This window comes from Ixodes scapularis, unplaced genomic scaffold, assembly GCF_016920785.2.
Source record: "Ixodes scapularis isolate PalLabHiFi unplaced genomic scaffold, ASM1692078v2 PGA_scaffold0__279_contigs__length_252992795, whole genome shotgun sequence".
Classification (NCBI taxonomy): domain Eukaryota; kingdom Metazoa; phylum Arthropoda; class Arachnida; order Ixodida; family Ixodidae; genus Ixodes; species Ixodes scapularis.
Window position 1 is genome coordinate 188124450 of NW_024609835.1, and position 24063 is coordinate 188148512.

General features: G+C 42.1%; 1 protein-coding gene across 1 annotated transcript; it reads left to right on the forward strand.

Moving 5' to 3' along the window:
* Positions 1 to 1612: 1612 nt before the first annotated feature.
* LOC115324822 lies at positions 1613 to 2308 on the forward strand (the record flags this gene model as incomplete). The annotated part of the gene is made up of 1 exon (XM_029985487.3): positions 1613 to 2308. A coding segment is annotated over one exon (696 nt), but the record flags the coding sequence as incomplete, so codon positions are not given.
* Between the last annotated feature and the right edge of the window lie 21755 nt (positions 2309 to 24063).

The following is a 24063-nucleotide window of genomic DNA, read 5'->3' on the forward strand; positions in this document are numbered from 1 at the left end:
GGAACGGCTCGAGTTCGCTGACTGAAAGACAGAGGGCTTAGCCTGAACCAATATCCTAGCAGCCTTCGATATTGGTGTGGGGGGAGAGAAGGCTGAACCTCTAAAGATGTCTTCAAATGATTCTCTAAATGCTTAACTCCAAAGTTTCAGGCTGCTGCACTTTAACGTTCTGAACTTTTTCCAACATATCTTTGCGCTGTCGCTAACCATGTTCCATTTGCCAATTTTTTACACGCCCCTTTTCCTCCAATTAGAACAGCACGAGAGTCCGCCGCGAACAGACTCGGCATCATCGTGTGTCATATATCACCGATGATTTCCTTCCCCACTAAGATGCATTAAAGCCAAGGCTCGAGCACAAGCTCATAGCATCGCTAGATGGTCGCACTGCACGAACCCTCGTGCAGCCTGAGTATCTACTAGTACTGGTAAAAGCGAGCTAGTTGAAAATGAATACTTAAAATCGAAAGAATAAAGCGCGAGGGACAAGCCCAGGACATCCACGTAAAGCCTGTTTCAAACAGTTGCGTTTGACCGCGTTGCGGCTGCGAGAAACCAGGACATCCCTGCTGCTCATATCGCGTGCCAAGATGATTCTTTGAATTGGAATCCACGCTTCATATGATGCACAGATGTGCCGGTGACTCGTTTTTGGTTCTAAACGCAACGCAGACAAACACACTCAAACGCAAGTGTCGGAACCGACCTTTACAGTACAGGCTCACAGTAAAGCTGTGAGCCCGAACCCTCTCACACGTCTAGCCTTCGCTTTAGTACATCTCAGGATGAGACGGAATGTATCATAATAGAACCGATGTGGTCTCACCATTCTGAGCAGAAGTGCGTGAGTAACCGATGCTATTTTCGTGGTCGCTTGCACGTAAACAACCAAGGAGCTTGTACACAACGCCGGCATTCATCTGGCTTGAAAACAACTTGAGCGTTGGCTGGGCTTGGATGTCAGCTGCCCATTGTGCTTACTTGAACTTCACGAAATCCTCTAAATTGAGCAGACTGCTTCTTGACTTCTGCTGTCGGCGCGTATGTCTGCAATTCGGCGGTTTCCGAGTTCGACGATTCGGAAATCATGGGTGTACCACCGCAACACCCTCTTAACACGATTTCGGTAGCCGTAGGGTGTAAAAAGGATGTACGAAGGGTGTAGGCCTTTCCGTACACCCTTGAATATTCAAAAATCATGTAAAAATGGTGTAGGAAGGGTGTGAGCTCGGAAAAACACCCTTCTAACACGAACATGGGTGTTGAAATTTTTAGTGTGTACCGGATTGAGGACTTTAGGCAGCCGTTACACCAGGTAGGCATTCTGTCGGACGTGGCAGGTCTGGGTGCCTACCAGATGAGTCACGTCTGGCTGCTCAAGTTGCGCACGCCGGAGGCGAAGGCGAAACTGCTGGAGGCCGGAAGTCTGCAGGTAAAGGGCAAGCTGTGCCACGTTGTTGACCCCAGCCGAAGGGAGCTGCGTATAAAGCTCCACTGGGTGACCTTTGACGTCCCGGTGGACTCGGTGCGACGGGCCTTCGAGCCGTACGGGTCTGTCAAGGATATCACTCGAGAGACCTGGAAGGTTGAAGGCTTCGTGGACGTCGAGTCTACAACGCTGGCCGTGCGGATGACGTTGAACGAAGACATACCGTTGGAGAGCCTCCCACACCAGCTTCGGATTGGCGCAGGCACGGTCCTGGTTGTCGTCCCGGGACGCGCACCGATATGCCTGCGCTGCCGGCGCACTGGCCATATACGTCGAGACTGCAGAGCACCTCGGTGCTCGCAGTGCCAGGCCTTCGGGCATGAAACCAGGGACTGCGTCAAGACGTACGCCCGTGTCACCGGCAGCAACACCGACACGGTAGCATCCGAGCTGGTGATGGACGAGGACGAGGCTGAGATGGCAGCCGCACCGTCGACTTCACTGGCCCAGCAACTACGAAACGAGGCGGCAGCAGCCAGTTCAATACCAGGACCTGTGGCACCGGAGCTTCCGCACGGGGCGCCGAGAGAAAAGATGGATACCGAGGCGAGCCAAGACGTTGTGCCCGATCAAGCCATGGAGACCTCTAGCACCCCGGCGGGACCCGCGCAACGAGAAGACACCGTAGTTTCTAAGGACGACGACCAGAACAACGATATGGACGTAGTGACGGCGAGCACGAAACGGGCGCTGGAGGACCCACCTTCAGGCCGGGGGGAGGCTCAACTGAGGCGCCTAGAACGCGAGTGGTGTGGCAAGGTTGGACGTTTCAAGACCCAGTCTGTGCCTTTAACGCGTAACAAGGAACAGAAGCAGTAAGTCTTTTCGGCACGCCACTGACTGACCTTGTAAGTTCTATGTTCTCCACCGGGCTTCCACCTAAAGCTTATGCTTGCAAGACCCCTACGTGTGGGCACTATAAATGTGCGGGGTCTGTGTTCCACACGCAGGCAATGTCAGCTGAGCCGCCTAATGCCGATAAAAACCTACCCATTGTCGCAGTACAAGAATCAAAGATAGAAAGTGAAGACCGGACGGAAAGCATGGTTCGGATTTTCGGGTCTCAGTACAATGTGTGCGTTAGCCACGCAGTTGGGATGTCCGGAGGATGTTTGGTGTTCCTTAAAAAGTGTATTGGAAAGGTTGAACAAGTTATCAGTTGTGAGTCGGGTAGGATGGTACTTTGTGATTTCTCTTATTTTAGTTTCACCTTTCGCGTTGTGTGTATTTATGCTCCTAACCGGGTTGAGGAAAGACGTTTTTTTTTTGAAAATATTACGAAGAATATTCAAACAGATCGCCTAGTCATTTTGTTGGGGGATTTTAACTGCGTGTGCGCCCCAGAAGATAAATCGAATGGAGCACGATATAGAGACGTCAGTTCTGAATACTTGTGCGATATGATACAGCGTTGTGAACTGGAAGACGTTGCTCACTTTTCATCAAATGCAAGGAGCCTAAAGTTTACACACTTCCAAGGAGCGAGCCACGCGCGTTTAGACAGGGCCTACGTTTCCCCCGAACTTATCGCGATAAGCAAAAATTACGCATTGGATCACGTGTCTTTTAGCGATCACTGCCTCGTTCTTTTATGTTGTCCTCTTCCCCGGACGCTAACAAGAAATTCAGTTGGGAATTGTGGAAATTTAATACTAAGTTATTAGATGACGATATCTTCGTAGGTAATGTTCGGGAAAATCTCTGCTCTTTGACTCGCGCAGAGGATGGTATCGGCGCAAAATGGGAATGTTTTAAACAAGAGATAAAAATGAGTGCCATCGAAAGATCTAGTTTTTTAAAACACGAGGAAACGGAATACGTAAGACACCTAAACTGCCTGCTACAAGAGTTAACGCGCCAAGAATGTCGCTCACCAGGTCTTTTTTCAGAAGACATAATCAAGTTGAAAAAACAACTCGAGGCTCTTGATACCGAACGCTATAAGGGAGCCATGGTGCGGTCGCGTTTGAAACGGTTATCGCTTGGCGAAATATCAACGAAACGAGCTTTGGGAATCGAAAAAAAGTACGCGCGAGGAAATGAAATAAGCGAAATCTTGTATCAAGGAGTTCTGTCTAGTGATAGAACAACCGTGGAACGCGCATTTGTCGAATATTATCAGGAGCTTTTCAGTTATCGCACGCCGAAGTTGACGGAGTTTGAAAGGCTTTATCTGCCGTTAATGACGAGGCTAGACGAAGACCTTAAAGAAAAACTAGAGCAGCCAATAGCTTTGGGCGAAGTTGAAGAAGCGATAGACCATTTGCAGCCCGGAAAATCGTCTGGACCGGATGGTCAAGGGAGCGGAATTTTATAAGTCATTCAAAGACCAAATTGCACCTTTATTGCTTCGTGTGTTTAGTGAAGCGTACCGTCTCAAAGCTTTGCCTCCGTCCTTTCTATGTACCCATATGATTTTAATTCCCAAGTGTGAAGATCACAGTGAAACTCCGCCAAGTAGGGTCCTATTGTCCTATAACACTGACCAACGTTGATTACAAAATTTTAATGAAGGTGTTGGCGGAACGGCTACAAAGCGTTATAAGTATTATAGTCGGTCCGCATCAAACATGCGGTATCAAGGGGAGAAGTATCGTCACAAATGTACATATTGCGCGTTCCATCTTAGAATGTTGTGATGCGATGGACCGAAGGGTCGCAGTGGTACAGATAGACCTCGAAAAAGCTTTTGATCGGGTGTCCCACGATATTATTTTTTCTATTTTGAAGCATGTGAATTTAGGATCAGTTTTGTGTGATGGCGTGCGCATGGCATACTGTAACTGCGCCACCAGTTTAGTTATCAACAAGCGTGTTAGCGAACGGATTCGCCTTTTTTCATCAGTGCGACAAGGTTGCCCACTTTCGCCGCTACTTTTTTGTATCTTCTTGGAGCCTTTTTGTTTAAGTGTTATACGCGATAGTTATGTGAAAGAATTTTGTTTGCAAGCTAGCGAAGTTCGTCTGCTGTCTTACGCGGATGACGTAGCTATTTTTTGTACCGACAAGGAAAGTGTGAAAAGAGCCATTGATCTAACTAGGGTGTTTTGTGAACACACGTGTAGTTCAGTGAACTGTCACAAGTGTACCGGTTTTTGGCGCGTCGACTGGCCGTCAACGCCAATGGTGTTTGAACGCGTTGTCTGGTCTGCCACGCCCGTGCGTTATCTTGGCGTGCCTTTGGAACACTACCGAAACAATGACGAGTACTGGCGCGAAGAAACAGAAGCCATGCGCTGAAAGGCGACCAAGTGGCGGGGAAGCTGTTTGTCTATGTTTGCGCGGGCCACAGTATGCAATGTTTTTTTTATGGCTAAGCTGTGGTACGTGCTACAGGTCCTTGTACAGTGCCGCACCAGGACAAGACGTTTTAAAAAGAGTCAAGAAAGTGATTGTCCCCGCATGTGCAAAAACGTTTTCCTTTAAACTGCACAGTGAAACGCTCCTTGTCAAAACCTGGTTAGTGTCCAAGGGCATACCAGTAGCATGTTCTGAAAACTGCTTGCTGTGTAAAAAACCCGAGACTTTAGAACATGTATTTCTAGATTGCTGGGATGCGGTGTTTTTTGGGACATCCTTCAAAGAACTTTAAAAAAAGATCTCCCGTTAACGCCATATGGCATACGATAGTTGTTTATGGAAGGTGGAGACACTGTTCCCTATGACATGTTTATGCTCATTGCACTGCATAGTCTGTGGCAATGTCGTATGGCGGTACGGCACGCGGATGTTAATGTGCGTCCTGTTCATAGGTATTTCGTTGAAAGCATGTGTTACCTGAAAGAAATTTATAAGGTGGAGCAGCCACTTCCTGACTGGCTGCCACTGGTTGAAAAGCTTGCGACCCTCAAAGATCTCAGACAATTTGTACTCTGTGTTACTTCCCTCATCAGCCAAATTCGCTCATGTTTTAACCTTTTATTGAAGAAGTAAACCTGTAAAACAAAAACAGGCAATAAAGAAAAAAAAAGTGGTGTAGCATAGCGGTTAAGGTGTCCGATTTGTACGCATGTGGTCGCGGGTTCGATGCACGGTGGTGCTGCTTTTTTTTTTCTCTCGAACATTTTGTTTTATCGAGGCATTTGGCGATATTTATGAGTGCGTATAGCTTTACTCTTATATAAATGCTGCCCTTGTTGATGAAATTCCCTTGGCAGTGGCAGTCAGACGTCATCTGATAGACCATCAGATGACGTCTGATGGAACATCACGTTCCACCAACGCTGCTGACTGGCAGTCAGTGTCCCAAATTACGTAGCTTGATGGAATCTTCAATAGGGAACACCTACAAAATTGTTGCGTGGTCGACATTTTGTAAGTATCGTGGCCCTAAAGCCTTCATTAGTTCATATTCAGAGATATGTACAATAAAAAACCGACAAACCGTCTAAAGCGTTGAAGCTTTAGAAACAAATGCGTTTTTTATCCTTTAAAAGTTTAACCTTAAAAAAATGTGGCCGTCAAAGGCCTTGAAATGCCAAACGAAAAGAATAAGGAATTACACAAGTAGCTTCCGAACACAGGAAAGGGAAAGAAGCCACTCACCACGAGAAAGCTCATCCCAGGACCTAAACAGAGTAATCTAAAAAAAAAAAAAAAAAAAAACAGGCCCCAAGAGAATGCGGAACAACGCAGCGAAATTTTGATCACTCTCACTTCACAGACTTAACCGTCGATTTCCCGCATTGAACATTGAACCCCTTTCTTTGATGGATCTCAACATGGGGACGAATAAGTCGGTAGCACGTTTGCATGCAGTTTTCCGTTAAGATTTCCATTGTTTTCGCGAAAGCAGCATACCCACTTTTGAAGCCTTTGTGTTTGTGCCTCTCTTAGTAGTGTTAGTGTTCTTAGATGTCTCACTTGTGCACGTTGCCGTGACAATCAAGCTTAGTGAAAAACAGTGTCTTGTCGTATACTGATGGTTTTAAGATCCCACAGATTGTCTAAGATATTTTAGAAAGTTATAAATGAGTGTGGTTTGTTGTCTTACATAGATGTTAGCATTGAAACCTAGGGTTAAATCACTTAGGGGTAAAAAATCTGTACGTTTTGTAAATGGTGAAAACGATACAACATTCACAGTTACAGAACAGTGTGGTAATAATATTTCGCTTCGAGAACGCACGACCGCATTGCTGCCCTTCCACCGTCTTTGTATCGTACACGGGTGAAACAATGGAAACAACGGAAGAGAACCAACAAGAAAGTACCACTGTATAATGTATCGACGCATGCGGAAAGCAGGTAACGAGCAAAGTTTTAACGCTTCATTTGAAAAAAAGACCTAACGCGATAAATGGGCCTACCATTTTTGTTCCAGTTAATACACCCTATCACCTCCCTCCCGCGAAATCTCCCATATACTATTTCCCCATTGTGACGTCCTAAAGTTTTTAGGAGAGTATAAAGTTCAGTGTGGAAACCGTACACACACCTTGCATGTGTCTCCACCAGGCCTGTGAACACAACACAACACCTCCCAAAAACAACTTGCTAAAAATCAAGAGGTGCAGCTGCTATCATTACAACTACCTTTTCCACTAAGCGACAACTATCGTCAGTCGTGTCATGGTGCCAGAAAAGCTGGAATCATTCGTCATCTTGTCGGGTATTGAAGCAAAAAGGTAGCATCGACGTGACCTGGAAGACGCCAAAACTTTGACAGATTGACCGTGGTCATTGCGTCATATTAATTTTCGAATCACGTTTGTAAGGGGGACGGACTGTAACTTCAATCTTATGTGTCGTCCGTTCAAGTTTGAGGTGACGGTAAAGTGGCGTTTCCACAGTTTCTAAGCGCACGTAGCTTCGAGCGTTGTCGGTACACAGCAAGATGTTCAAAATGAGGGTGTTTAATGTGTTCCCTTTAGGTTGAGTGAAGGCGATTCAGTAATATTCTTATTCAGATTGATGATTGGACGAGTTGGCTATTAGTACTTCTAGTTTACAGTACAGAATAACCAAACTTTCTCAAACACTTATGCCAGTAAAAATGATCAAATCACTCAATCATCGCGGGCTAATCAACTCAAAGTTGCATTTCGTATTCATCTTCTACACTTTTATCTATACTCTGACAATGCCTAGTGCTCAGCACGCGTTTTCTACCTGAAGTACCGCAGGACGTGATTATAATTAAAGGAATCGTTCGCTGATATCAGGGAGTTACTAAGTTTTTCAGCTAGTCACGTTGAGTGGCCTCAATTATAATAAGGTGTAATATTTGAGTCCTCAGAAGGCATATCAATGCTCTTTTTTATATATCAATTATAAACATCAATACGCAACTGCACACCAGATTTTGCACATGTGCATAGCTGGTCGTGTCGTGACATCACATCAGGTATAATAACGTCAGAGTCGCAGGCGCCCACTTATTTACGGTTTTGATCGAAATATATGATGGGGTGTACCAAGATCATAGTCGAATATTTGAGCTATACTCAATACCGTAAATCTTTTTTTTTTTTCTCAGAACGAGCTTGTTTTACTCAGAAAACAGTCAAGAGAGGTCGTGATTTTTTTTCGTATGATGTTACGTTAGAGTTTCCGCTCTCGCCACCGAAAACTCCGTGTGTGTTGCATGTGCGACCTTAGAAGATGGCCTTATTTTACAATATATTTACTTCTGCGGAGTACAATTGAACCTTCAAATATTGTGCGGAAGATATCCTTAAAAAAACACAATATAATTTAGTTATTTTCTGTAAGGCACGGTTTTAACACACATCACTTTTAACGTTGGCGTCAGATGATAGGCACCAGGCAACGTGGCCGCTTGTTCAGGCTCCGGGTTGAGAGGATGACCGATGCTCATATTTCATGAATATTTAGGGCAACTGCGATTTCTTTGAAAGAAAAACTAAGGCAACTTTATTTAGTTATTAACATTAGGAAGTGATTCTAAGTAGTATTTCGCGAAAGTAAAAAAATCGTTAGATGGCTCCTTTAACTATTTTTGTTTTTTAAAAGTTATTCAATAAAAAGTTTATTTTTACTTCGCAGCAAAGAGAACATAACGAAGTGTGGTGTTTTTCAACATTATCCCAGAAAGAAGTGTTACATTTTCTTGAACGTTATTTACGAACGAGCAATTTTACCTAGCGAAAAAAAATAACGAAGTGTGGTAGATGTGCAAAGGCGTTTCATAAGTAGGCGAAGCATAACACCGAGTTGATAGTCCGCGCTCAATGAGTAAATTCATTGTATTTGTACGCGTCTTTGAGTGTGAATTGTTTTTGGGCGCTGCAAGTCAAAAACATATTTTCCGTTGTTGCTATTGTTCACTTCCAACTACGGAGAAAGGTATGTTAAATTGTTTTCTTGTATTTTACGTTTTATTTTATGCGCACGGAATTCATCTGTCAGTGTTGAAAATACTTGCGTTATTATGTGCTGTTATATATTTTATGTCTGTGATTCTGTTTAACTGTTATCTTACTTTTCTTTCTGTTCTGCTGTTGCTCTAACTTTTGGGAACGGCAGAGGCTTTGTCGAGCAACTACCAAGTTGCTCTTTTCTCTCCCTCTTATTTTTATTAAAAAAAAATAAAGAATTGGAATTGGAATGAAGGAGACGTTTTTAAATTTATCACCTTAAGAATAAAATAAAAATTAATACATTTTTGTCGACGCAGTATACGTTAAGGGATGTCATATAAAGAAGACAGATAGAAATAAAGCGAAAAAAAGCATCATAGAAATGTCGCCGTCAGCATGATGTCTACCGTCATCTGCCACGCTCCCGATTAGGTGGCGTACAGGCGCTTTGTCATTAGCGTCGTTTTTTGGTCATGGTGAAATGCACAAGCAATGTCATGGTGAAATGCACAAGCAATGTGAGTGATTGCGTCCTCTACAAACCTCAGCCTGTAGTACGACCGAAGACGTATTAGGGGCACGAATACCAAGGTCACCTCCGTTTCTTTTCTTTCGGAGTATCAATGAAGGCATCTATTTTGGCCACCAACTACCTACGGGCCAATTTCTATATTTCTCGCACGTGTTAAGTGCGAATAAAGGCTACCATATATGAAACTTAAGCACCATACGATCATATATTGTGATACCGGCCACTATGGCTAGCGAAGTCGATAAAAACGCAAGATATCTTGAGCGACTTAAAAAAAACTTCTTCCGCACCACGCGAAATCACCCGATTCTTAACAACTTAAAAGATCCATATACAATGGCGGACACAAAAAAAATATATATATTTTAAGAGTTTAATTGAAACTCGTGTTGCGCAAAACAAAAACTTCGACAAATATATAAAGAGTTTAGAGAAATATTTGCGATGCTATGCACCATTTAGGTGGAGATCACCATCCAATTTTTGGCCCCACCCTTAGAACGGCGGCACTGCCCATTACTACTAGATTGGCTTGGCTGCTTGGCTAAACACGTTTGCGAGCCTCTTACCTTCGTGTCGCGACGCCCGGTGCGTCTTTTTTGCCGCGTGACACAGTCTGCTAGTTGGGTGGGCAAGGGCGCGGCAACCTTGGGTGTCGCTTGCGTTAAAACAGAATCTACTACCATGATCGGTGCGTCCGCGCCCGCGATCGGTTACGTCTGCCTGTTATGCGACCCCCGCCTAAATCCGTCTGCAACGCTCGAAAGACGCGACCATGGAACCACGTTCTATATTTGCATCACGCACACGCCACGGTCTAATACAAGCGTCTGTCGATGTGCAGTAAAGGAAACCAAAGGCACTAAAAAATATACTGTCGTTTCAACCTTTTTCTTTCTCTTGCATAACGTCCGCAAGCAAGTTGGGTGAGCGTCATGAGGCACAATTAAAACACGACCTTAATATTCTTGCTCTAGCAAGCCAGGTGCACTGCTTAAACTTGATGGTTACAGGCCTTTCAAATTAAAATTACGGAAGCATCCCCGTACAAGCCTGAAGCGAGGCGAACACCTGATTTCTTCCAGTCAAAACGCTCGAAAAGCCGTACCTATGTAGGTTACTTCTTAGTATTGAAACCATGTTCGCAATCACGACAGCTTGACAATTCTCAAATTATCAGTGCACCATTTATTCGGCGTAAAAACAAGCAAACGAAGAAATCTAGCCAGATTGAATAACAAACTTGACGTGCTCCGCTAGGCCTACGCCAGTGCCGCTAAGAAAACTACCACCCGCAGAGCATTCCCAGACTCTCGTAGTTCCGAGAGTTACTTGCAGGAAACTTCGTCATAGTGGAACAGCTTTCGCTCAACTTATCCATGGACGCAAACACGACTAGCATTCATAAATGGGGAGCTCAAAGAGATACCCGGTGTGGGAAAAATCTCGACGCAAATAGCGAGTCTTAGAATGGCGGGCCCTACAGCTGTGGGTGCCCTAAACAGCTTGGGGCACCCAAAGCTCTGGGGCATCCTCTTCTAAAACTCGCTAATACCAAAAGCCGTGTGCGGCAGAAGAGAATCTCAGCACAGAGAAACAATTTTACAGTGAACATTCCACACGTCAATCATCTCTCAAACCAAAGAGAGTCGAAAATTAGAGTGTAGATAGATGGGCTCCCCTCGCTAGTGGGACGGGCCTTGTGCCATGCCCTGCGCAAAGGTGCATTGGCGCAACGTATGCTAACCCGCTAAATGTAGCGGCTCAGGGCACCACACATGCGGTCACACACTAAAATATATATTTTGTGTTTACGGGATATATCGGTGCGACGAAGTTGTACTTCTGCTGGAAAGGGTATAACACTTACAACGTTAGCATTTAGGGAAACATATCTATGCGAACAATATTTTATATTCATTTAATCCCTTTCAAGACAAAAAGAAAAAAAAAATTACAAAGAAATATTTGAGCATGTTGTTTTTTTTTAATTTGTTTTGTTTCTACGAATTGCGGTATAATTAATATATATATAGGATACAATTTTTTGCGGTTACATACGCCCCATCGCTGTTTATTCTAGAAACATATATATATATATATATATATATATATATATATATATATATATAATATAAATGGGAAAGGTATGGCAAAGGCTGGGAACAATGCGGGCTCAAACTGAGGGAGAAAAGGAAACTTGGGAGCGGGAAAGACAGAACGCCAAATTTGGACTGGAATGAACAGTGGGTGCAGGCTCAGCTAGCTGCCCTCTGTCCCCACTGAACCCGTTGAACGCGTTCAAACGCGAACGCCGGACTCCGTACGCACGACGCCGGCGTCCCACGTTCTAATCCACTCAACGAGTGGAGTGGAAACAAGCGCAGCTAGCTTCGCCTTCACCCACTAACCAATTCATTCAGAGCTCGTCGCTCCGGCGTCCCCGCGCGCTCTATCCTCTCCCTCAGATTCTAACCTCACAACTGGCGCAAGATCCTTGGTTAAACCTATAAAGATTGTAAAAATAAAATAATAACTCTTCTGAAGTTCGAAAGAAAAATATAGTAATCATCTGCTTTCTTAAAAATCCCAGCGCGTGTACTTACCCACCAAACACTCGAAGAGGCAGTCTTTGCGATCTACTAAATTAGCTCAGCGAATGATGAGGCGTAGCGCCTGTTTAGAGCTCAGAATTATATATCCCCTGTGACAGTACGCAATGCATGCATGACACTTGGCATTGAATGATGCCAGAGCGCAGACTTCCTTTTCAGGCCTAAACGAATATTTCGCCTCATCATTCGCTGAATTGATTTCCTTGAGCGCAGAGATTGGCTCCTCGAGTGTTTTGCGCGGAAGTAAACCACCAGTTTTTTTTTTAAAGTGGTGTTGTTTTAATCCCGGAGAAAAATGGGTCGAGAATATAGCTATTTAAACTATGCCGCTCTCACCTACACATGAAAAGAGTTTACTTTTGACCTAATGTAAAACACGCTGACTTGTTATTTGTGTTGGGGCGCTTAAAAAGTGCACTTTTTTATATGCGCCAGTCAAAACGCTATAGTGAGTGCACAATGTGGAAATCTACAGGGGAATATATAATGCAGCGTCACGTATCTATATCAACACTAGATTGAGATTTGAAAGTTAGTTAATAACACAACTTATTAAACAGATTGAAAAGAAGACGAACGCCCAAAAAATATTCTCTAGAGGTTGTGCGAGGATCTCTATTCCGGATGCAAACTTTATAATAACATATATCTACAAGATTTATCAATTTGTTTTCCACTGAGAGTGCAAGTTCACGTTTCTTGTAGTACATTACGGGTTGAAATAAGTTCGCATTAATAAACCGTGATATCTGCTAGTGCTTACAAATTACCCGTATAGAGGTATCTCTCTAAAAAGTTCAGTCGGAGGAGCCTGAATATTATGCCAACTAACAGCTGGCTGAATTTAAGATAAGTAAACTTGATCATTTTCGCACTTTTCTTTAGGCAGATAGTAACTCCTTTGTGGTTTATTGTTCGTTGGTTGTTTTTTATCATGTGTCGAAAAATTCATCAGAATCGCTTTATCCTTTTCAAATGTTCATGGTCAAAATACTGGTTTGAAAAAGGTTATCTTTTTCATCCTTAGAAATATCCAATTCAAATAGCTTTCAAAAACATGCCGCATGCGAAAATATTAAGTTTGTGTTTTCCTACGTTTTATCAATTATCAAAGTGCAACAACAAGAAAATAAACTGACAGCCCCACATTGTAAGATCCCCAACCGCTAGCAGTATAGTTTAATGAAAAACTGCTAATAACGAAGAAATATCTCAGTTCTTGAACTTCCTTGTTTTAGTCGTTTTCTCCGTCACCAATGTGGTGTTACCTTGATTTTAATATTAAAGACGATAACCGAATTTTTCAATTGTTGCTTTAGGTTAAATTTAATTTTTCCTTTATTTACTTTTATCCCTTTATTCAGGTAGAATTCTTGTAATTATATTGTTGGCTGTTTAACACCAAATGTCTAGACATATCATAAATGGCCAAACTCGATCTCTAAAAACACAACTACCGTTCTTACGGGCGCATAGGTGAAAAAATTGTGCTTAAAGTAAAAGTATTTGAAGTGTAATATTTATTGATGCTTTTTGCTTGATTGAAAGCTTTGTGCTTCACTAAGATGATTCGTTATTTTTTCTAAATTTTGCAGAACTTGTTTTGGGTGTTCGTTATCTAGATATATTCGTAACGAGTTAAAAGTAACTGATTACTTTTAATAAATCGCATTTTATTGCAACGTTTTAAGGCTTTAATCAATCAATTCCTGTTTGATTGTGCCCCAAACAGCTGCTAATGCTTAGCTACACCTTGTACGAAGGGAAGGACGATCGGACCAAAACTAGTTTCCCACTACAAAGCGAGCCTTATTTACTTTTTTTCACATGGGTAAAATTCGCTGTAATCCAAATACTATTCGTTGGAATCTAATACACGCAATCAATTGTTTATTTTTTCGAAAAAGTGAGAAATATTTAGTTGAGCTTCTGTACGTAAAAATGTTATTTTTGCACGTACGTCAATCTTTTATGTTGCAGTAACGTTGGATAGAGTTTTTCCCCTAAGCAACTAAAGAAAGGTATTAAGACACCAGAAGGATTAACATGTCAACGCGCTCAGCGGCGTTAGGAGTGTCGAGTCATCGAGAGTGACACGTTTCCTGTATACTGGCAGTTACGATCGAGGTTTTCCGCGGCATATACCACTCTTTTCTGCATTGTTACAGGCCAAAACGTTAAACATTGTTGCCTGTACGTTGTGGGATGTCGTCGTCAACACAAACCGTGGTTTACCTTTGAAGCAGGCGGCATTTACGCGTGCCGCGGCACAACAGACATTATTTGCAGGTTCTACCGCAGTTTCAAGGATTCGCACAATCTGGGGGAAACACAATTCAGTGGTCTACCTCAAGCGTGGATAAGATTTGCTCATTATATAAAAATCTTGCTAGAAATCAGGGATCTGCGACAAATGTACCCGCATGGTTGAAAGGGCCAGGCAAGCCTTGTGAGCGCTTGGTTTTCTAGTCTCACAGTCCTGAACCCACTCACGCACCACGTGTGTGGATGTTCCGATAGGCGGAAGCGCTTATTTGGAATTGTGGATGAAAATATGCAGACGCTGCTGTTAACTTTATCGGAATTCTGTATTACGGTCAGAGGTGCACCGCATATTTGCAACATTTTTTTCTTACTTAAAAATATGTCCTACTAAACAGATGTAGTATAGCCGATGACAAAACGAGAATGGCTGAGCGTCCCCAAGCAAGCGCTTGCACTTTTCACCCCGATTTGGACAGACGTGCTCACGCGAGGCTCATGAGACGCTGAAACGTCATCGAAAGTAGCAGGCGGGCTGGTGGCTGAACAACTGAGACCACTCCCTGCCTTCCTCATTCTGTGAGTGAGCGTGTACTTTCAAACTCTCGGCTTAACCTGGACCGAGCTGATGAGAATAGGCTCAGTGAATGCCCTCAGTGTGTATCCACTTGTACAGCTGAGGCACCTTCTATTTCAAGTGCCTTGTGACTTGTCTTCAAAAACAACATATGGGGGTGCAAAAGGAATTCTAACACATATTTTTGTTTGTATTGTCCTATTACGCATCGCCTCCTTCGTCTAAATGAGGAGTCGACCCAGCCTGTTGAAAATTATAATGCCTGCCAGATAATTGTTTTGAATTGAGTTATATATCCGTATTCAGTTAGATATCTGAAGTCATTAGTGGTTGAGATCTCTATAAATCAGTCGTTTTTAACATTCATAAAACTGCTTGTCAAATGAAGTCACTGTCGATGTCATGTACTCAGCTCAAACATTCGTTGAGCACAGCTGCTCGTGTGGTTACAGGAAGCAAACATTCCGGTTGGAACGTCTGAGTACCTACCTCGAATAGTAGCTGAAGAGTAAACCAGGGTCCCACTAAAAAATGTCTACACTTTGTATCTCTTTAAGCTGGACCACTTTTGACAATATAAGCCATTGCAGCAAAAATATCGTGACACGTGATTATATGCTTGACGTTCTATGACGTCCAACTACAAGGTCACATGCTTCCTATACGGGTTGCAATAAGTTTGCATGAATACACAGCCAGTTTGAAATATTGCTTCTGGTTTTAGTGTTGTGCGGCAGGGTTAATAATTTGGTGATGTAGTGCTGCATTGAAAAGTCGGCACATTTATGACAGTATCACGTAATGAATACATGCTGGCTATTAAACTCTCCGTTCTGCAGAGAAATAAAATGCACTTCACATCCAATTGCAGCTGCTTCTGAAACTTTATGGTATGAAGAACTTTATGGCTGCAAGCTTTCACCGGATCTAGTTCTGTGGTCTGCGCAGACCCATTCCAGGAAGTCACTTCTAGAGCCTTACCAGAGTTTCCTGCCCGTGGTGGTTCTAAGTGTTCGTGCTGTAGGTATGCATCCTTTCTGTCTCATTAATGGCACTAAGGGGGTTTTCTTTTCATGATCTCCGATTTGCTTCAAACTTGGTTAAGCACACGAATAGACACTGTAAAAGTCTATGCCACATATTTTTGTCAAGATAGCTTTTCTTTGCCAAAGTTACAAATTTTCTTTTGAAGGTTGGTTTTCCTTGTTTTTATTTACAAATTTATTTGAGCCGCCACGGGCAACACTAAACCGATATGCTAGTGCCACAGAAATTTGGTAATGGAAAATGTATTCCGTCAAACCTCCCTCCAGCACTTGCTCTGCAGCACGAAAACAAATATACACAGGACATACCTTGTTTTTTTAGACTGCTCGCTCATTCTGCAGGTCTGCCTGGCATACATGCCGTGCAGCTGGAGAGCAGGCTAATTTGATTATTGGTTTTTCCATTGCCTTTTTTAGCAGTTGTCTTAATAGTTCTTGTAAATTAGAAATTTTCCAAAAGTGGAAGTTGGGAAGAATATTCAGTTTGATTAGCTAGCTAAAAATAATGATTGAGTACCCTTTAGTCAGTAAAATAGATACTGTGTACCACTGTTAGGGCCAAGTCGAGATTGGCGCTCTTTCGGTATTTTGCTCAGAGTAGTACCCATTTATATCGATTAGCCTCTTGGTGCGCCAACTAAAATCTTTCTATGAAGACACCTGTCATCGGCTAGTACACAATACCCCCATGCTCAGTGAGTCTATGAACTGTAGTTGTATCCCCAGTCGACACTCGTTGAGCATGAGGGTAGAAATATCTTTCCATTGCTGTAGATATTTTTTTTTATTGTCTTTACAGTAAAATGCGAATATTCGACAGAAATTGGGGGGAAAGAGGTTTAAACGAACGGGTTTAATCATTTGCCTTAATTAGGTACCCATTATTTGAAGGTTCACATGGTCTTGTCCTCGTGGGAGACTATGGCTCTGTCAGGAAAGGAGCAGTTTTTTTTTATAAGTACCAGTACAAAGTATAAAAATTGAAGGATATGTGTGCTGATCACTGAAGAATATGCTATTCATTGTAATGTACCTCTGCCAAGTACCTGACTGTGAGTTGTTTTTATTTTCAGCCACCTGGGTGCCTCAAGATCTGGAGATCCAAGTGGCCACAACCTTGGACTGAATCTTCATCTGTGGTCTGGCCAGGACCGTGGGGAAGGTTATCTCAGCAACAAGAGCATCGCAGCATCTCCCTGCCAGTGACTTTTGATTCGCGTCACTACAGGGAAGTTCTCGTGCCACCATGTGTTCGGTATTCTACTCGAAATAAACATTGTCCTTACCTATTCCTTCAGTAAAACAGAAAGAGCTCGACTAAGCCTAAAATGCAAAATATATATTCAAATTTTGGGTTGGATGGAGTTCCGGTTACAAAAAGGAGTCTGCAGACATGATTAGCATGTCAACTTAAAGCCCACAAATGTAGGTTTGACGGTGTCCCAGAAATAACTTCCCGCAGATGGCTTCGCTCATGCTATACCTAACCTAATTCTCTGAAACATAATTGTGTCGCGTTGGTGTCATCAATGATATGTACCTATCGCGCCCAGCAGTCGGGAGATGTGAAATATAAAAAAAACAGGAACTTGCACAATGTCAGCTCTGCAAAGATTTATATAGTGAACAGAGGATATCACGTTCAACTTAATAAAACAATTTAGTGCAGGCTTAGTTTCAAAGTTCACAGATGCGTAATCGCTCCTCATGATGAAGTGAAAACTTCCTAAGTTGTGGCTCGCCACAGGCTTTCTATTAGTGTTAAAAAGTGTCATGGTTTTTTAAACAGCTCGCTCCAAGCCTTTTCTTGAAATACATAGGTTCATGGAAATTATTATACGGACCTTCGCAGACACTCATGATGAGACCAATCTTTAATGTCAAGTGTTCCCCTTATTTAGAGTTGGTTGAGCCTGTAAATATTCTAGGTCGCAAATTAAATTATTATGCTATGCAATAGGCACAATCATCCGTAATGACTAGCTTTACCTAGGGGAACTTGGTACGTTTACTACGGCAAGGGGATTTCGCTAAACTAATTATTTATTTTATTGAACTCCTGCACAAGCCTCGTCTCTAGAAAATTTTCATATACTTTACGATGCTGAGATAAGATTCTGGAAATAGCTTTTCTAGAATCACGCTAGACATTTCCACTGCATCAACTTCCTCGCAAAGCATTCAAGAGAGCCAAACCCTGTAATGTACAGAGGAAACTCCCCGAATTACGCGGCTGACAGTTTGTTTAAATCTATAAGAAACTGTTGGCACGTTGACAGCAATTATGACCTGTCACTTGCTTATGTAATGCTCATTAATACAGACCAATCTGCTTTTCCGTCTACGCTCATTTTTGGTAGACTCGTTCACTTGACTCCCCTCCGAGACCGCAGCGCTTTGTTCTCTTAAGTCGTTTGCATGAAAGTAGAAGCAACAGGTTTCTTTGAGTGTGTGTCTAACACATATTCTTCATAGTGAATGTGCTGACTGTATTGATGACCATATCTATAATTATATCCGCATTCTCCTTAATAATTTTTACTTTAAAATTTCAGTTTCCGACTGCACTTTTCTTCGCATATGTGCTTGTTGGGCCGTACTCAAGCCCATACATATTCCATTTCACAATTACATCAATATATAAAAGTGTTCATAACCAGTGAGAATTCAAGGTACCGAATCTGTCATGTGAGCTAAAAACTAAAAACAAAATGCTCAATCGAAAAGGTTTTGTTAAAGTGGGCTGTATGGGCATCAGACTACCACATGCCATGCAAAAAAAAAAAATGTGTAAACTTTTTTAAGTATGCAAGGATGACAGTGCTGCGCCATTTCTAATATGTCGCGAATAAATCAGTGGCCTACAGTGCTCCTTCTGGACGTTTAAACTGTCAAATTGAAAGCCTAAAACATTTATTCGAAAACGTTCCTCACTACAAATATATTTAGAGATCTGAGCCACCGACTCATACATGACTATGTGGCAAACATTCATTTTCATGTGCGTTGTGGTTTACGACGTCTAGTCTGCACGGATTTATGGCATTCATGCTAAACGAGGAGGGGTTTTTTGGGTATGAATAAAGAGATAAACATTTCTTGAAATCAAAATATTTGAGATCGAACAAAAGGAATGATATCACAGCGGTATCAAAGATCGTCTTTTCTTTCTCCTATCCCTTATTTTCACTTTATTTCATGTGAGGCATTTAGTTTCTTTAGAACGCAGCTGTTAGGCACCCGTTTCGCGGCGGCGGCGTCGGCATAACTGCCCCGCTAAACTTGGCAGGAAATCGAATTATTGTTGAGTTAATGTGACGTTAATTTTTCCGCCAAATCTTGCGGAGAAACTGAATTTTTTTATGGTTGATATGACAGAAACTCGTGTGACGTAACTTTGTTCGGTACATTTAACGGGAAAACTGAATTGGTGTTGAGGTCACTTGACATCAGTTTCCCCGCTAAATTTAGTGAGGAAAGTTTCCTGCTAAATTTAGGGAAATTTTCAGCCAAATGGGCGGGAGCAGAAAGGGAGGACAACAGAGGGAGGAGGGGCATACCCTCCCCTCTACACCCTCCGATCCTTCTCCTCAAGAGCTGCTCTCTTATTTCGCATTACAGAGAATTGTAAACGATCTTCATTTTTCATCTCATGTTTATTCAATTTTTATACTGCAGGTGCGCACGCAGCACAAATCTGGGTTGCAGCCTCAATTCATCAAATTTCGAAATAATTTTGATATTAGAGACTCTCGAGGTGAAATGAAGAAGATTTAAATGTGTTTCCTAAAATGCAAAAAAAAAAAAAAAAAAAAGAAATCGTTTTAGCTTTTATTTAAGTATAATATGTTCCTTAAATTTTTAATTAGTGAGAATAGACCCATGGTTCCAATTAGAAACTTGCTAAGCATCATCGAGAAACACTAAATCGACACTTTTTGTGAAGACATAAGACAGGAACGGCTTTTTTCGGCGTCCTAAAAAATGCTCAATTTGGGCGCGCTTCCAGAGTTCGGTTTCGTATCATAGCGCGTTTTTGTGCCTCCGGTCCTGCGGCCCGGTGGCAGCAGTGCGAAGCCAACCCCTCGCCTTCCTTGTTGGATGGAGGAAAGCAAGGCTCACGTGTGTTGCGCGTCTAAACCCCTGGGAAACAAGATCGTGGGCGCAGAGATGCGCTCCGATAAGAAACCGAAACCTAGAAACGCCTTCAAATGATTTAGTGTTTTTCGATGACTCTCAGCAAGTTTCTAATTGAAACCATGTGCTATTTTTTTCTGATTAAAAAAGGTAATTAAGAAATTGTGTTTAATTATCCACTGATTGTTACGATTAAGCCCCTATACTACGTTCCCCTGGCTGTATAACTCACCTGCACAAACCACATCAGTGTAGCTTTCACGACCTTTTTAAATATGTATATAAAGTTTAGAAAAATCACCCAGTGTATCAGTAAAAAGACGATACCAGCGTGATGGAGCCATATGGCTCCACCATACTGGTATCAAATTTTCGATGGTATTGGAAGTCCCAATTTACATTAGGCTTTTATGGTTCCGTCCGCCTACATGGTTCATGCGCCTCCATGGTTCCGGCATAACTCACTCCGCTGCTATTGGACGTCCTCTAACACAACATGCTTGTATGGTTCCGTCCGCCTGTATTGTTCCGCCTTAATCCACCATGGTGGAGCCGCCTTTTCGCTGGTATAGGATGTCCCATATTACGGTTACGCTTCTATGAGGCTTTTTCTATCGTCTATCTGTCATCAAGATTTTTCAAACACGGTGATAACCGTACAAAAGCTCACGCGACAAAAGCTCACCGGACAGAAGCTCACCGGAAAAAAGCTCACGGACAAAAGCTCACCCATTTTTTCATAGACAAAAACAAAAGCTCACCTCTTCTTTTTTTTTTTTTGGCCTACCCGGGCGAAACACGAGTTCGGCTAAAGTGCGGACGCGATGGACATTGCATTATATTTAGGAGGCTGCTGTTTCCATCTCTGCTAAAGCGTGCAAAGCAAGGCAAGCAAAAAAAGCATTCTATCATTATCCAAAAAAAAACGTGCTTTGATAAGTAAGCGCCATCACGTGTCGTAGATAATAATAATAATAATAATAATAATAATAATAATAATACATTTTTATTTTACGTGCCCACAAACAACTTTACAGTCTATGATGTGGTGCACACAAAGAAAATAAAAACACAGCACTATATCAAACATTGAAATACTTATCACAATGAAAATATAAAAAGATAACAGAAACTGAAATACTATACAGAACCCGCCTTACAATAGGCAATTCAAGGACATCCACTTTCGCGCATAAAACATAAACTAGTTTGAAGAAAGAAAAATGTCAAGATGGGTCTTATTAAATGCTAATTGGATTCTCGATAAAGCAGACACAGATGACATACAAGATGGGTAAAAGGTTAGCACATTCCGACTGACCCTTGACGGAACATGAAAGTCTATGAAACGCAACAGATCAATTGAATTCACTTCTCCGTGTACAGCTTTGTGAACAAATATAAAATCTCTGTATTGCCTCCGCACAGCAAGCTTGTGCAACGCAAATCGAACAAGTAACGTTTTATGATTGTAAAAATGTTTTCTTCCAATATAACGGTCATACACAGCTCTAATCATTCGTTTTTGTATATTTTCTATTGAAAGAGCCTGAGATGACGTTAATGAATTCCAAATGATCGAGCCAAATTCTAATCTTGACCTCACTAATGTCTTAAACAACTGCAGTAAACAACGGGGCGTAGAAAACTGGCGACCACAACCGTGAAATGATTCCCAACACTCTCACTGCTGCATTCACGGTTATAGACACGTGATTATTAAAGGATAGTGAACTATCGATGAATACACCAAGATGCTTGATAAAAGGAACCCGAGGAATCGGGACCCCTCCCAAATTATATAAAAAATAAAGTATGTGACGCTTTCTGGATAACACAATTGATTCAGTTTTCTTGGGGTTAAGTGACAAGCGGTTTTTGGCACACAATTCAGAAACACGTTCTATGTCAGCCTGGAGCCGGGAGCAATCAGATAGTGACCTCACACTTATAAAATGCTTAACATCATCGGCAAACAAGAGAATTTTTGCATCTGTAATACGGGAAGCAAGAACATTTATGAACAAAAGGAATAAAAGTGGTCCCATGATGAATCCCTGGGGTACACCAGAACTTGAAATAAACTCGTCAGATTAGCTATCAGAAATGCGAACAGAGTTTCGACGACCAATGAGATACGTGGAAAACCACGCGCAAGATGCGGGCTGAAACCACGCAAGGCAAGCTTCTATAGCAGTAAATTATGACGTTCACAATCGAACGCTTTCGACATGTCAAAATAAACTGCATCTACCTGTCCCCTACTTGACACCACTGGTGCAGAGTAACTTAAAAACGAGCATAAATTTGACTTAACTGACCTACCCTTCAAAAAACCGTGTTGAGATGCAGATATCATTGGGCTAAGGTAAAAGTAAACACGTTTATATATTACTTTTTGAAAAACTTTTGCAAAGCTACATAACAATGACACAGGACGATAATTATTAACAAATGTCGAATCACCGTTTTTAAAAATAGGAACAATACAAACACTTTCCAAAGCTTGGTAAATTGTCCTTGTGCAAGAGACAAATTAAAAATGTGCATCAAAACAGGGGCAAGTAAAGAGCAGCAGCCTTTTATAATAAACTTATGTATGTCATCGACACCACTCGATAATTTGGGTTTCAGTTCCTTCACGGCTTCTACGATCTCTTCTGTGCCAACAGTAAACGAAGACAAAAACGCCTTACAACCAGTATTAGTGGCACTAAAAGAACTACTCATAGGAGGGGAATAACACGAACTAAAGAAGTCAGCAAAACTATTTGCGATATCAGCCGGCAAAAGTGGTACCCGTTATCATCTCGAAGACAAATACTTTCTTTACTTCCATGCAAGTGTTGCTTAGCAAAGCACAAGAATTCTTTCGGATTTTGTCTAAGGCTTTACTCGACGCCATCTAAGGGCAAACGATTATCTTGTTTGTAAAGTTTCTTAACGAGACAACGGTGAATACTGAACTTTTGATACCATAAAGTTAGCCCTGTTTTCTTGTATAGGTGATGATAGTGCAGTTTCTTTCGTAAATCATTTTTAAATCTTTTTAGAGCCAACTGGGATAACGGGGGTTGCGCATCAACCGTTTAGGAACGAAGGCATCCACCGCTTTCTTAACTATCGCGGTCAACTTTTCTGTAGCGGAGTCAACTCTGCCATCGTTTAAGACAACTGACCACTCATAGTCCTCTAGAGACTTATATAAACCGAGATAATTTCCGTGAGAATAAGAATACCCAGCAGAAGTACGTTTTACACGTGGCCTACATGACAAGCAGAATTTTGTTTTGAACCGTGAATGATAAACAACAACAGGTACGAGTGGGTTTACAGCTGATACCGCCGGCTCGAGCGGTGCGTTAGACAAGCACATATCGAGAACATTTCCACAAGAATTTTGAATTTCATTGTGCTAATAAAAATAAAAAAAATTTATAAACGAAAGTAGCCAGGCGGCTTTTCTAGAAGTCACGCCAGTTGTGCGAAAATTAATGCCAGCGCCCCAGTCAATTCCAGGCAAGTTGAAATTGCCTAGAATCGGGACACCAAACTTAGAAAAGTCGACATTTTTCTACAGTGATTCAAAATGTTCGATAAATTCAAGATCGCTGAAAAGAGGAGGTAAATAGTAATTTCCGATTAAATGGTTAAAACCATCGCTGGCAGGTAGTTCAACCCAGACACACTCAGCATAGGATTCGAGATCTTTCCTTCTGTGGCACTGAGCTAAAGAATTTACAGCAATCAGTACACCACCCCCAAGTTTCATACCCGTGTTAGCATAATCTCTGTCTTGGCAAAACACCGTAAAAGTTGGAGGAAAATAGCTACTTATAGATATGCCGGGACAAAGCCACGTCTCAGTTAAACATATGATCTCAGATGGGCTTAACAAAATATTAGACATAAACTCAACGGCCTTAGAACAGAGGCCCCGAGTGTTTTGATAATACATTTCAAGTGTTTTAACATTTACAGCTGGTGAGATGAAGATTCAAACCCATGAACTCTCGAGCAGTCTAGGTTGCCGAAAAACTGGTGGAAGATTGAATCCTCTTGCCACACTTCTGCTTTATTCAA